Source organism: Salvelinus namaycush, chromosome 39 (assembly GCF_016432855.1).
Source record: "Salvelinus namaycush isolate Seneca chromosome 39, SaNama_1.0, whole genome shotgun sequence".
NCBI lineage: Eukaryota > Metazoa > Chordata > Actinopteri > Salmoniformes > Salmonidae > Salvelinus > Salvelinus namaycush.
Window position 1 is genome coordinate 17,657,799 of NC_052345.1, and position 15,993 is coordinate 17,673,791.

Genomic DNA, 15,993 nt, shown 5'->3' on the forward strand with positions numbered 1-15,993 from the left:
GTAAACATAAAGCGATCAGAGTTAAATCAAGTTGCTTCCTGGTTCTTTATCCCGCATTCGAGAAAAAACAATGTAAACGCGCGGTGATCCTTCTGCGCAATCATCCTAATCCTTCCACACTGATTTCAGACCTGCTCTCATTTATTTGTATATATAGGTTATGGGGCGGGCAGGCCCATAATCTCGAAACAGGTCTTGGCAGTGGTGGTCAACTAGTGAAGCGGTCCCTGCGTAATCACGTCGCGTAGCTTAGGCTAGTCGTCTCCCTAATGAATTTGAAACTGAGGGAACGCCAAATCAAAAATGAATAAGAAAAGGCAATCAATTTTGATAAAGTTTTTAAAGTCCAAAAATCCTGAAAAAGATGGTGAACCCGAAACGAGCCAAAGAACTGCCACCCTAGGCGAAACAAAAATCTGCCGCCCCCCTCCTGTCCCCACTAAATTATGTACAGCAGGGGTCCGCAATAGCTCTGGCCTTGGGCCAATTTTTTTCTCAGCTAAAAGTCTGAGGAACAGAACATATTAGCATCCCAGATCATAGGCCTACAATACAAATTAAACATTTTAACACATCTGGTTAGTAGGCTATATAATCAGTTAAATGTCAATAACAGCCTAATATGTTCAATATGACTACATTGATAAATCACCAATGTCTCTATTGTATTTTTGTGTGTGTTGATTGGAGAAAAACATCTTGCAATCAAAATAAAATATTGGACTGAAAACGTCTCAAAAGAAAGGCATAAAAGTTCCAAGGAAGAATGGACAGATAAATAGGCATTCTTAACATATTTCTCCAACATCAAACCAGAGTGTCTTGTTTGCAATGCTGAAATGCCTAGTTAACTAAAGGTGAAATAAAAAAATACTAAATAAATTGCTGTTTGCAAATAATTTCATTTTAGACAACCTTAAGAATGTAAGGATGGCACTTTCAAAAGTTACCTCGCGTGCAAATATAGGAGGTCCCTTACTGGGCAGAAAGGAATTTTACTTTAACCCCTGCATCGGAGAGTTACAATGTTGCAATCACTATGCAGCCAGCTGCCTATAGTAGGAAACAGAGTTTCTTACTAATAATATGACACATGGCACGACCCCACAATTGTTAGAGTTACAATAGAAATAACACTTTTTTTAAATATATTTAACATATCATTTAATATTCCTGTAGAACTGTAAAAAGAGCTTTGGAAACAAGTGCTTTCATAAATGCATGGCTTACCTCGTTTTGCTGGATAAGTTTGCTAAAAGTTTTCTGCCAATGACCCAGCCTTAACGAATTTTGTTTATTTACATATCAAATTTGATTGTCCAACATTTTCAGCATTTCTTCATTTCGTGGCCCGCCTAGTGGCCTCTCCTCTGCTGTGGAGGTGGCACAGATTCTTCCAGTCCCTGGTTCCATCAATGACCAGCGCAAATTTGCCCTGGTGTGAAAAATATTTGCAGCTAAAACAGAAGGCTGCATCGTTTTGCTTGGAGTAAACGAGCCATGGTATCACCACTCTCTCCCCGTTCGCCATCCTCCTATTGTAGTGGGCCACCAAAAAAATATTAGTGCCCCTCATCTCTTGGGAAATTCCCCTCCTTATCCTGATGTGGCCCAGCCTGCCATAACATATCCCGTAAAGATCCATTCATATCTTTTGATACATTTCAGCAGTAAATCTCTTTGGTTTAGAGATTGTGCCTCTTTTCTCATGAGTTAAAAAAAAGATATATTCGCTTCCTGATAGTTTTTGTCTTTTATAATCTATGTACCTTACTTTTAGCTGAAATGATGTCCACTAGTAATTTAGCTAGCTAATGTTATCAGGCTAGGTTAGGCTACTGCCTTAATCACTAATCCTCTTCATCACACACAAACATTAAAAAACAATACAATAGTTTAATTGGCAGATTCATTTTTGTTAATGTTTTACAACTGGACAATCCTGTAAAAACACACACATATCACCATAGGATACTGGGAGTGAACTTCGCGAGAAACAGGAATGGGGTGGGGGCTGGAACTGCAGCAACCGCTACCCGCTGGGGCAAGGCAACCGCCTAATTTTGCCTAACGGGAGTGCCAGCCCTGGCGCCGGATGAGAGGAGTGAGAAGAAAACTGCTCCTGATGGCAGCGCTGTTTATCCGCCAGTTCAGCATCACTACCGGCACTTCCACTAGCTAGTAGGTCACCCCTTACAACTGCTTATCCCGCTAGTTCAGCATCACCACCGGCACTTCCACTAGCTAGTAGGTCACCCCTTACCCTTACAATCAGTTGATATAAACGAGAACTATCATCAGAAATTACGCAATATGAATCAGTCAAATCGCCGCCTGACCCACTAGTTGGCCATAAGGTTAAAATCAACGTTACATATCGTGGTGTAGATACTGTATTGACAATGACACAATAACATTTCCAGCATGGCCGACAACCTGACCTCCCTTGCCCGACATATGGTAATTCATAAATAATAAGTGAGCGTTGCATTTGCAGCTCCTAAATTAATAAAAACATTTCAAACGTAGTTTTAAACGACAACTCTGAACGAACTCCGTAAACTCGTGGCCCAGCTGGCTAGCTTGACTAACATTGCTAGCCCGCGGGCGCGTTCCAGGTTGACACAGTTTGGTTTATTGCTAGACTGCGGTTGCGTTGCTAGCCCGGGGCGCGTTGCATGTCGACACGGGTGCGTTCCAGGTGGACTTCATTGCTTCTTTATGGGTGTATTACAACGGATAGTTAACATGACAGATTAGCATAATTGGTTCCCAATCACTAATGTGATTCATCTTATCAACCACTTAGTTAGGTGCGATAAATAAGGGTTTGAACAAAAACCTACACTCCCATTCAAACCCAGAATCCTATACTGGATTTTCTCCAGACTTCCAACACGATTCTACGAGACAAGATTTGGATGGATGGCCACGGGAGGCTAGTGTTAAACATATCAGCTAACCACATACTAGTGGTGTTCCTGCCTGATTACGTTGAATAAGTTGCATTGCATCAACCAATGGTTGTGTGCTACGTCATCGACTGTCAGGCATTACATTGCTATATCATAAAATGTGGTTAACTGATATGTCAAATACCTATCCAAGCTTTGCGAGATCTGGCAGGCGTCTGCAATGTAGTCAGGCAGGAATGCCACCCATATGATATAGCAGTATAGCAATCTAATGCCCGACTGTGCAGTCGATGACGTGGCATGCAAATGACGTACTGTGCAACTATTGGTTGATGCAATGCATTATCTGCAATTTGGTCAGGGCCTGGAACATTACCCTCAACTAGCTGAATCAGGTATGTAACCTTTATTTAACTAGGCAAGTCAGGTATGTTAGGTTAGAATACCCGCAGAATGGTAGATCTCCAGGAAGAGGGTTAGGTAGGTCTGACCTATGTAAGTACTAGGTCGTATTTATAGCAGAATTCCCTTTGGCAATGGACAACTAAAAACAAGTGTTTCTTATAGGACAAGTTCAGGTAGTCTCTAGTCTCTTGCAGTTTCAGTCCATTTTCATTCTGTTTGGTGCCTATCGAATACGACACTGTACTGCCTCCAACCAAGTCTCAGGCTTTTGTGGGCATTGTGCCCCACGACGTTGACCGATGGCCGACCCAGATTCTACTTTATGAATTCAGAAGGACTGCCACTGCTCACGGGAATGATCAAAAGGAATGATGTGACGGACTGGTCGTGGTCTCCCATCTCATTTGTGTGTAGTGTTAGATGGTCTGTTAAACTGGTCGCAGCACGACTCTTTATTGCCACACAATCAGAGTTGGTGGTAATTGCTTTTCTTTGTACAGCATGATAGGTAAAAACTCTGACAATGTTTTAGTTTGAATTTATTAGTAGACAAGTAGAACATTTTAAGGGACAGTGTGAATTACATTGACTCTTGAATTGCAAGAGACAAAACAATATAGAACAGCAAAAAAACATGAAAAAACAGATATTATACAGCTGTGCCAGGAAAATAACCTCTCCCTCAACGTCAACAAAACGAAAGAGCTGATCGTGGACTTCAGGAGACAGCAGAGGAAGCACGCCCCCATCTACATCGACGGGACCGCAGTGGAGAAAGTGAAAAGCTTCTTCGCCACAGACAATGTGGCGAAGAAGGCGCAACAGTGCCTCTTCAACCTAAGACCCTTACAAACTTTTACAGATGCACCATTGAGAGCATCTTGTAGGACTGTATCACCGCCTGGTACAGCAACTGCACCGCCCGCAACCACAGGCCTCTCCAGAGCGTTATGTGGTCTGCCAAATGCATCCGCGAGGGCACACTGCCTGCCCTCCAGGACACCTATGGCACCTGATGTCACAGGAAGGCAAAAAAGATCATCAAGGACATCAACCACCGAGCCACGGCATGTTCACTCCACTATCATCCAGAAGGCAAGGCCAGTACAGGTGCATCAAAGCTGGGACCGAGAGACTGAAAAACAGCTTCTATCTCAAGGCCATCAGACTGTTAACTAGCCATCACTAGCCGGCCTCCACCCAGTACCCTGTCCTGAAATTAGTCACTTTCACGATGGGTAACATGTCTGGTGAATATGCAGGCCGTGGAAGAACTGAAACCATTTCCATGGTAGCTACCACCCGGTTACTCAACCCTGCACCTTAGAGGCTGCTGCCCTATGTACAGTTGAAGTTGGAAGTTTACATACACCTTAGCCAAATACATTTAAACTCAGTTTTTCACAATTCCTGACATTTAATCCAAGTAAAAATTCCCTGTCTTAGGTCAGTTAGGATCACCACTTTATTTGAAGAATGTGAAATGTCAGAATAATAGAAGAGATAATGATTTATTTCAGCTTTTATTTATTTCATCACATTCCCAGTGGGTCAGAAGTTTACATACACTCAATTAGTATTTGGTAGCATTGCCTTTAAATTGTTTAATTTGGGTCAAACGTTTCGGGTAGCCTTCCACAACCTTCCCACAATAAATTGGGTGAATTTTGGCCCATTCCTCCAGACAGAGCTGGAGTAACTGAGTCAGGTTTGTAGGCCTCATTGCTTGCACACGCTTTTTCAGTTCTGCCCACAAATATTCTATGGGATTGAGGTCAGGGCTTTGTGATGGCCACTCCAATACCTTGACATTGTTGTCCTTAAGCCATTTTGCCACAACTTTGGAAGTATGCTTGGGGTCATTGTCCATTTGGAAGACCCATTTGCAACCAAGCTTTAACTTCCTGACTGATGTCTTGAGATGTTGCTTCAATATATCCACATAATTTTCCTTCCTCATGGTGTCATCTATTTTGTGAAGTGCACCAGTCCCTCCTGCAGTAAAGCACCCCCACAACATGATGCTGCCACCCCCATGCTTCACGGTTGGGATGGTGTTCTTAGCTTGCAAGCCTCCCCCTTTTTCTTCCAAACATAATGATGGTCATTATGGCCAAACAGTTCTATTTTTGTTTCATCAGACCAGAGGACATTTCTCCAAAAAGTACAAACTTTGTCCCCATGTGCAGTTGCAAACCGTAGTCTGGCTTTTTTATGGCGGTTTTTGGAGAGGTAGCTTCTTCCTTGCTGAGCGGCCTTTCAGGTTATGTCGATAAAGGACTCGTTTTACTGTGGATATAGATACTTTTGTACCTGTTTCCTCCAGCATCTTCACAAGGTCCTTTGCTGTTGTTCTGGGATTGATTTGAACTTTTCACACCAAAGTACGTTAATCTCTAGGAGACAGAACGCGTCTCCTTCCTGAGCGGTATGACGGCTGCGTGGTCCCATGGTGTTTATACTTGCGTACTATTGTTTGTACAGATGAACGTGGTACCTTTGCGTTTTGGAATTTGCTCCCAAAGATGAACCAGACTTGTGGAGGTCTACAATTGTTTTTCTGAGGTCTTGGCTGATTTCTTTCGATTTTCCCATGATGAGCATTCTATAGGCAGGGTCACCCATAATACTACTCCTATCCACCTGCGTGTGTCCGGGAACCACACTGAGTCTCTATACAGTTTATGCTCATCAAGTCATCAAGTGCCACAATCCCCTTATCAACTGGACTGCTGGTACTATCGTGGGCTGGAGCCTGTTCTGCCACGCCCATTGCCTGAAGTTGGCGCAGCCTGCCCCGGAAGAAGCCTCGGACCTCTCCGCCATTCCTGCGGAGTACCAGGATCTCCATGAGATTTTCAGCAAGGCCCGGCCCACTTCGCTTTCTCCGCATCTACCCTATGACTGCGGGATCGACCTTCTCCCGGGCACTACACCACCCCGGGGACGGCTGTATTCACTGTCGGTTCTGGAGACCAAGACTATGGAGACGTACAGAGGACTCCCTGGCTGCAGGGGGTATCTGTCCTTCTGCCTCCCCCGCCGGCGCAGGGTTCTTATTTGTGGAGAAGGACAAAACCCTGCGCCCGTGCATCAACTCCCGGGGCCTCAATGACATCACGGTTAAGAACCGCTACCCGCTATCACTCATCGCCTCGGCTTTCGAGCCGCTTCAGGGGGCCACTATCTCTTCTAAGTTAGACCTGCGGAATGCCTACCACCTGGTACGGATACGGGAAGGTTGTAGCGGTATTTATTAGAGAGGGGTAAAGAAAGATCTTGTTCGGGCGCCAGGCAGGTATTAACCATGCCGAAAGGAAAAGAGTAGAATAGAGAGAGTACCACTACCAGACCCACACACATCAGCAGAAGAGACTGCCTAGAGTGTAGCCTGTTCACCAGATAGCCAGCGGAGAGAAAAGAGAATACACACCCTATAAAACCCACATCACAGCACAGTCCTCCCACAATTCTTGGTAACCCCACCAAGCATACCTCATACAATAATAATAATAATGGCAGAGCAATTAAACAGCAACTTCATACAAGAAAGAACCCAGTCATCAACAGAGGATTTGCAATAATTTGTATTCTCTTCCAGTGGAGGAGTGCAGAGGGTATGACTGTGGGGGTGTTCATATACACAAAGGCCTTAAAAATGTCCACAATCTTCTCGGCCACATGTCCTTAGTACACCCCACCTCAACAATTTGGTACTTTTTCTACCGCTAGAGAAAAGTTTGGATATTGCCACACATATACCTACTTATTAACAAAATTAAGGAAGTTTCTTTTTAAATTATTCATATATATTATCCTGTCAACCACTCTATGAAGAAGTTTTAAAAAATCGAATTGTACCTTTTGTAATGACCACCCAGAAGGAAATGTCTGTGGCAAGACATCAGTAAATGTATAATTGAAAATTACATTTATGAAGATTGTACACTATTTTGGAGAGATGTACTGCTTGGATTCTTTACCTACGAAAGAAATAAGTTGAAACAATTTTATGTAATTCATTTCATTATTCTTTTGGCTAAATTTCATATTCACAAATGTAATTTTAGAAACAAAACACCACATTTTCATACCTTGCAAGAATAAATTAAACTATATGTTAAGAAAATGAAATACTCTGCCAACAAGAAAGCTGTTAGGCTCGAAATGCTAATAAATGTGCACCGTTACAGTAAAAAAAAAAAAAAAACTCTTACTTCCTGAAACAGCTAGTCATTTCCTTCACAACCACACGACGCGTCGCTGTTGCTCTGGAGAGCACCTGCTGTTCTTTTGATAGCGTTTGCCAAGTAGTTGTAGCGTCTCTACTACATTAAACTTTGACAAAGAAAGCAAGAACAGGGGAAACAATGGCGAATGCCCATCGCGCCAACGTCCTGGTTACCTCCTGTTTGAAAACGCCGGTAGACCCACATACCAAGGCTCCGTTGGCGTTGTATGAAAGGCAGCGAGCCCTTCCATGTTCGTCAGCAGCTGGTCGTATTGACAATCGAGACTACGAAAAAGAGGTAAGATATCGGCAGATGAGTTTTGTATTTGAAAGCTGAGCTAAGCAATCAAGAAATACTCTGAAAGATTGGTTGAAATGCAGCATAAGGGTGGAAAGAGGACTGGAGCACCATCCAATACTTGGCAAGATGCCATTCATCCCACTAACCAATCCATCAACGTTATAAATTACCTCCAATCTTTATGTTGATCTGGAGAGGAATGGCATCAGTTGCACATAGGAACCCTATATGTTTTTTTTTTTACATGCATGGTTCAAAATTCCATAATAAGCTAATTCTTTGGTCCTCCCTCATTGATCTGCTAGATGGCTTAGTCATAAAACATATTGATCATACATTGCTACCAAACATCTAAGTGGATGTAATTAGGCCTAATGTATATCCTATGATACTGGATAGTGATGTAAATTAAGTGGAGAATCTATTAATTAATATCTTTAATGTCACTTGTGTTAAAGATTGGGAAAATTCAGGTCAAGCATGTACTTATGTCGGTGGATTCTCATAAATCCATGTTGTTCTCAAATGTTACTACAGAGATTTGACTGTTTTCAGGTCAACCTGCCTGTGTGGGAGAGGATTTAACCTGTATAACTTGTTACTGGCCTATTTTTGGCTTCCCTCATTTACTAGATTACGCTGACGTCACAGTGCCAGTAATCCTAAATGCTTAATTTCCTTTGGACAACATTATTTCAAATCCCATTTATTTTTCCCAACTGGACAAGGATCTTCCCTACATCTGGGCATCTCAAAAAATAAATAAATTAGAAAGTACATTCATTTTTATCTGGCTTGTACTGTAACCAGTAGGATACTAGTTAGAATTGCTTGTCCAAGCTTTAGACATATTTTCTTAATATTTGTAAATGTATGATTTGATCTCGTCCATTCATCACCCCAAGAAAAAAGATGGAGATGGTTGGGGGCCGAGCAGCGAGTGTGAAAGTTGAACACACTCCTTCCATTATCACCCACATTCTGTGCGTGACCATATGGATAGGTCATCCAAACCCACAGAGCTGGGGATAATGAGCTTAGGCCTCAAGTAGCCATCTCATATTATGTGCTACTCTACACACTTCATAACCATCCACAATATGTCCAGTCATCAGTACTACTCTTACATAATGATACACTTCCATACATTTGGCATATTAACACAAATGGGGCCACCCATTCAAGAAATATCTGAAAGTCATAGAAATACAGGTGAAAGGCTCTTTCTTCCATGCAACCATAATCCTATCCAAGATACCCGTTGCTTCCAATGGCTTACTTAAGGGATAATGCCAGAGAAGCCTGTGTTTGGAAGATATATTGGCACGGGTGTTAGGTCCGAGACAAAGTCGATTTTACATTTGACCAATAATGTCCTTTGTAGGCTACTTTTATTATTTGCATGGAATGGATTCCAGACACATGCTCCACAATCCGTGCACAACGTAAATGTTTTTTGCTTCATTTTCCTCATGACTTTCTTTGACTTCTCAGCTGCAGTATGACGACTCGGGGTCTGAGTGCGGTGATGGGGATGCCCCCGGGAAGGGCAGCCCCCTGATTATCAAAGACTACCGAGTGACGGGGGATCACATCGACCTGCGTGAGTTCTACTTCTCCAACGAGGAGTACTATCGTAAGCTGGAGGAGCTGAAGAGGGCCCACCTCCGCACCATGGCCGAGCTAGAGGGCATGTACCGCAAGAAGCTGGAGCTCAAAGGCACACCACCCTCAGAAAATATACAGGGGCCACAGGCACACAGGTGTGTTGCTGCTCTTGTTTGGAATTTGTTGTTTGTCTTGATTAACCACCAAGATAATAAGCTGAAGTTGGTAGGGTACATTATTTCTGCCCCTGGAGTGTACTCTACTCAGCGTCTACCACTTCTAACGTGTCAATTAATATTAGAAGGGTTTAAAATCTTTGTTCGCTCACCAGATCGTTCTTGAAGATCAGCCCCATGCCCGTGAGGAGTCTGAGGAAGGCCCACTCTGCTCTGGAGCTGAGGAGGGGCTCTGGGCTGTCGGACACATCTGACGAGGAAGGTACTGTCGACAACAATGTGGAGAAGGGTCTGCAGTCCTCCCCCAAAGAGCATATCAAGAACATGTGGCAGGACTTCAAGCTGTCGCCTCGCAAGTGCCACCCGTCCACATCCTCCCACCAGAGCCTCATTGGGGGCCACAAGAACGGCATCAAGGGTAAGGACCGGAAGCAAGGGCGAAAAGATGTCGAACACGAGCCTTGGAAACCCAGAGTGACCATCCCCAAGCCGTTCCACATGACGCTGCGGGAGAACCAGAAGCACCAGAAAGGTGTCAAGACACGGTCAGAGATCGAGCTGGAGAACACGGCCCTACGGAAGCAGCTGGAGGAGCTGACAGAATGCCAGCGCAAGTTCCGTGCCAGCTCCGTACCCGCCCACGTGCGCCTGCCCCTGTATGAGGAGCTCCAAGAACGCGACGAGGCACGGCGGGCCATGCGTGAGCGGGAGCAGCAGCATCTGTGCTCCACCCAGCAGCCCTTCAGTTTCCTGGAGCGCGAACGTCTCAAGAGGGAGCAGAGAGAGGAGCAGCTCCGCAACCTCCAGCCAGACAGCAAGGAGAGAGTCCGACCATTCAGGGCCAAGCCCGTGCCCAAGGCGGTGTACGATGCGGCGTCGGGCGAGCAACTGAAGGAGGAGCAGCTGTACCGCGCCATCAAGATGCAGATGAGGGCCCAGGAGCTGCTCCACAGCGCCTCCATGCCACCCAGCATGCTAGCACGCCACCTTAGCGAAAGGAAGTGGGCCAAGGATGAAGCCAGGGGGGACACCGCTGGATCTGAGGATGACAACAGTGCCTCTTACAGGCCTAAGATAAATACAGAGGTGCCCGACTTCGACGCCAGCTACAGGAGGTTCAAGAAGCAGCTGGAGAGCCGGCGCGACGTGAAACCTTTGACGACGTGCGAGCCGTTCCAGCTCCAGACGTCACAGATCCCCTCGCACCGCGAACGCATCCTGGCCGACATCGAGAAGGAGCAGATGAGTCCGCGGGCCAAGCGCTGGCCTTACATCAGCATAACTGGGCACGTCCGTTCACACAACTCTAGCCTCTGCTCCTCCCTCTCAGGCAGTCTGGAACAGCTGCCTGCCAAAGTCACCGATGCCAGCAAAAAACGGCAAGAGGCCGTGAGGTACTACCCACATAGAATAGCAAGGGGCGTCTCCTTTTTAGACGAGCTAGTGAGCGCTTCAGAATTTAGTTGCTCTTTTTAGGAATAGTTATGCCCTGAAAGTTGAAACCCTTGTCTGTTGAATCCTGTGGACTTCCTATCCCCTGTGGACTTCCTATACACTCCCAGCTCCAAAACAACCAAATGCCCAACATCTGACATTATTACCCCCCTAGTCCTACTTCTAGTGTCATTGGCCTTCATTTTCCCTTTTGACAAAGTCCTTCCTCCACCCATGCCTTCCTGTCATCGATGACTGCCTTGTCTCCTTGAGTAGAAAGGTACTTGAGCAGAGAAAGAAGGCGGAGGAGGAGGAAGCGAGATGGAGTGAGAGACAGAAGCAGAGAGAGAAGAAGCTTGCGAAGGTGGTTTCGAAGCGCGCCCAGGCCAACGACACCCACGTGCCCCTCTCTCAGACCAACCAGTCCAAGCTCAAGCAGTTCAGGTACCCATAGAAACCCATAACATTACAATTATACTTGTAGCAACCAAGAAACTCACTCTGCCTGAGACCAGTACGAACACCCACTCCACAGCCCGCCCCACATTTTCATATGGAAGTAGTGAGTGGAATTGCAAACCTAGTGTTAATTTAACACTATTAAAAAGACTGAACCGAACATTGCCTCAATAGTCTCAATTGTGACTCTTTTTCTAGTATATTATTTTGAAGAATATGGATGGATCTCTTCATTGTTTTTATAAGACATTAAAAACATACTAATGTGTGGATACCCTTTTGTTCCATATCCCAATTTCAGTTTCAAGTAATTGTTTAGGAATGATTTCCATATCAGTAACAGTAAGCTGCGGTTGTAAAAGTTATGTTTTTGTTGAATAGGTCAGGGTTGAGGGTTATTTCAGGGCTGAGGGTTGTGGGATCACAGGGGTGAGAGGTTGTCTGTGTGTTTCAAACAGAAAGCAGGACTTTCAGCGCAGGAAGGAGTACAAGGAGGAGATGAGGGAGATCCAGGAGCGAGTTAAGGGGAGGCCTCTGCTGTTGGAGCAGGTCGCACAGGTGAGCCTGAAACGGCCCACACACACACACACGTGGAGTGACATGACATGGGTTGCATTTCAGTAGTTATAAGTGGCTTCCTTTCCTCATCTCCTCAGTCCACTCATTCACACAATAAATATATATTGCATGAATAATAAATGTATGACTGACTATTTTCCCATCACTGCTCATGGTGTATGCTATTTTTCACTTCTGTCTGTTGACAGATGAATGCCAAACACGCTGCAGAGAAGCACTACACAGACACCCTGCGAGGCTGTGGAGTGAGTGAGGACTTTGTCAGTGGCAAGGTGCCCCAGCGGCCAGGTGGCCAAGACTCTGCATGCAGGACCTCCATCTCCAGTGACTCCAAACAAAGGTAGATTTCTGGCTCTATGACAGTGAATTATACATTTTGTAAACATACTTCATTAGTCAAAGTCTCTACAAAGACAATACAATATCACGTTGCAAAAAAACGTTTTAGGCCTACTTCATCACCTGTGCTGTGGTCTTAGATCTTGTATACAGTATTACAGTCTCAGATGGTGATAGTGAATAGACATATAATACAAAACATATTTAACACAGTTGTAAAGTTACTCATAATCAATAGAAATATTATTTCAAAGTATTTGAGCCATGTGTAAGAGATAATCAATGAGGGCTATGCGTTCTGTGGAAAATAATGAAGGACATGGAAGGTGTATATTATTTTACAGAGAATGCATAGAGCCCCGAGTTTATTATCCCTTTTATACCATGGCTATAATGTACACATTTGCCGCTAGAAATATGTTCATTTGCAGGTAGAAATGTGTTCAAAATCCACTGAAATAGCTAGCAAATGTACTAGATAGCTACAGTAGTTGCCTTGGTAACGAAACAAACATAATTGCTAGTTTAGCTATCCAAACCATCAGTTTTAGCGCAGAATAACTGATGAATGTACGAACATTCAATACCGGTTGAATATGGCCGGTGTCAGTAAACGTCGGCAAAAAGGCGTAATTAAATTGTTGCCAGCAGTACAGTTACAGTCACCAACGATCTGGATAACATGAAAACAGCCTAACCAGCTCTGCTATGGCAAGTAAAATGGTCTGAGTGAGTTGTTCTCTCATTTGTAGCTAGCAGTTAGATTGAGTGCTTGACTGCCGTTGTGAGGTCAGAACGCTCGGATCAACGCTTCTCCTTGCAAAGCGTCCACTGTGCGCTCTGAATTCACTAACGGACAATATGACAACGCTCCGAATTTACTGACGCCCAGAGCGCACTGTGGCACTCCAGATTGAATTTACGAACACACGCTTAGCTTGCTATTATAAAAATCGAATTCAATAATGTTTTCAGTTCGACTTATGTTGCATTCATAGGCAACTCAAACATATAACATGTAAGAATTAACGAAATATATTGAATCCTAGCGTTCTGAAATAATGCACGCTCTAGAATGCACTTTAAGCCAATCAGAAACGAGTATTCAACAATGCCATGGTATAAGAGTTGATCTTTTTTTATTTTGTTTTCTCAGTGAAAAGGATGAGACCGATACACCAGCTATTTACAACATGGTCTTCCAGGATGACTACCCAGACAATTATGAAGACAGCTTTGCTGACCAAGAACTGGAAGGAGAGCAGGAGCCTGAGAAAGATGAATTAAAGTCCGAGGAAAATGAAGGCCATGACGAAGTAGGGCGGGAGAGGGAGGACATTGGGCGTTATTCAGATGATTGCGATTACTCAGATGCCCATTACTCAGATGATGATGACCATTACTCAGATGCCAGTGAGCATTACTTGCCCCTGGACGATGAAAAGAATGAAGGGAGTGACATCATCAAAAGGCCCAAGAGTACAGAGAGCAGCCCAAGCTATAGAAGCGGCCAGCACAGCCGAAACAGTCAGAAGTCAGAGAGTGATAGGGAAAACACAGCAATAGCAGACAAGAAAAATTATGAGGATGATTGAAAAGTCATAGGAGTGCATTTTCTCACACGTAGGCGGACTACATTGTGCGCAAACGTCTACAACACTGACACACAGTGGTAGAGATGCTTCTATTATAAAATAGGCTAAATGTATGGTAGGATATCTGTCTGTGAATATACAGTAATAATGGGAAATGTGTAAATAAAATTGGTTAATTTCCTGTTTATTAAAAGAAAATAGCAAATACAATTTAGTGTGATACACAGACCAGAGTCAATTGAAGTAGTAGGTTATGGTTATACAAATTGTCACATTGAACAGTTTAGGGTACTCTTTGTTTTGTGATATCCTACTATGCAGGAAATACAACACTATGACCACTTACTTTTGGATGTTTGTGATATATTTTCTTTAGACAATTATTTGTCAATGTTTTGTGACTATGTGTAGCCTAACTTTTGCAATATATTTCAGGATCATACTTTCATTTCATAAATACATAACATTTGGGAACATAAAGGTGTTATGTATTTCATGTACATTATGGGATATTTATATTTCTGTACTAGTTGTCATAAAACAATTTGGCAATAAATCATCATCAAAGCACGTTTTATTAGTCACATACACATGTTTAGCAGATGTTATTGCGGGTGTAGCGAAATGCTTGTGTTTCTAGCTCCAACAGTGCAGTAATATCTAACAGTTCACAACAATACACACAATGATGTAAATAAAATAAAAAACTATGAGATGATGAGACAGCCTATAGGGAGGAGGTCAGAGTCCTGGCCGTGTGGTGCCAGGATGACAACCTCTCCCTCAATGTGATCAAGACAAAGGAGATGCTTGTGGACTACAGGAAAAGGAGGACCGAGCACGCCCCCATTCTCATCGGGGCTGTAGTGGAGCAGGTTGAGCGCTTCAAGTTCCTTGGTGTCCACATCACCAATCATGGTCCTCCAGACACACCAAGACAGTTGTGAAGAGGGCACGACAAAGCCTATTCCCCCCACAGGAGACTGAAAATATTTGGCATGGGTCCTCAGATCCTCAAAAAGTTCTATAGCTGCACCATCGAGAGCATCCTGACCGGTTGCATCACTGCCTGGTATGGCAACTGCTCGGCCTCCAACCGCAAGGCACTACAGAGGGTAGTCCGAACGGCCCAGTACATCACTGGGGCCAAGCTTCCTGCCATCCAGGACCTCTATACCAGGCGGTGTCAGAGGAAGGCCCTACAAATTGTCATAGACTGTTCTCTCTGCTACCACATGGCAAGCGGTACCGGAGCGTCAAGTCTAGGTCCAAAAGGCTTCTTAACAGCTTCTACCCCCAAGCCATAAGACTGCTCAACAGCTAATCAAATGGCTACCCAGACTATTTGCATTGTCCCCCCCACCCCCTCTTTTACACTGCTGCTACTCTCTGTTTATTATCTATGCATAGTCACTTTAACTCTACCTTTAACTCCTACCTACCTACTATGTACATATTACCTCAATTATCTCGACTAACCTAACATTGACTCTGTACCGGTACCCCCTGTATATAGCCTCGCTATTGTTATTTTACTGCTACTCTTTAAGTAAAAAATAAAAACAAATATTTATCTATTTTTTACATAACACTTATTTTTCTTAAAACTGCATTGTTGGTTAAGGGCTTGTAAGTAAGCATTTCACTGTAAGGTCTACTACACCTGTTGTATTTGGTGCATATAACAAATACAATTTGATTTGATACACACAAACCTAAAAATAAAAGAATGGAATTAAGGAATATATAAATATTAGGATGAGCAATGTCGGAGTGGCATAGACTAAAATACAGTATATACATATGAGATGAGTAAAGCAGTATGTAAACATTTAAACATTATTAAAATGACTAGTGTTCCATTATTAAAGCGGCCAGTGATTTCAAGTATATGTACAGTACATAGACATGAAGTCATTTACCAACCCAAATTGATTATATATGTTTTGGG

The 15,993-nt window shown here is 43.7% G+C and overlaps 1 protein-coding gene across 1 annotated transcript; it reads left to right on the forward strand.

Annotated features, from left to right (window-relative positions):
- The first annotated feature begins 7,690 nt into the window (after positions 1–7,690).
- LOC120032733 (protein FAM161A-like) lies at positions 7,691–14,042 on the forward strand. The gene is made up of 7 exons (XM_038978923.1): positions 7,691–7,849; positions 9,347–9,615; positions 9,792–11,030; positions 11,347–11,514; positions 11,988–12,087; positions 12,297–12,448; positions 13,604–14,042. Exons 1-7 carry the CDS (start codon positions 7,691–7,693, stop codon positions 14,040–14,042), a joined length of 2,526 nt encoding a protein of 841 aa, XP_038834851.1.
- Positions 14,043–15,993: the final 1,951 nt, after the last annotated feature.

Excerpts from the sequence above, each read along its gene's own strand:
- LOC120032733 (XM_038978923.1), top strand. The coding sequence starts at position 7,691 with ATGGCGAATGCCCATCGCGCCAACGTCCTGGTTACCTCCTGTTTGAAA. Across the intron at positions 7,850-9,346 it reads ATCGAGACTACGAAAAAGAG|CTGCAGTATGACGACTCGGG; the intron begins GTAAGATATCGG and ends TTGACTTCTCAG. Across the intron at positions 11,515-11,987 it reads TCCAAGCTCAAGCAGTTCAG|AAAGCAGGACTTTCAGCGCA; the intron begins GTACCCATAGAA and ends TGTTTCAAACAG.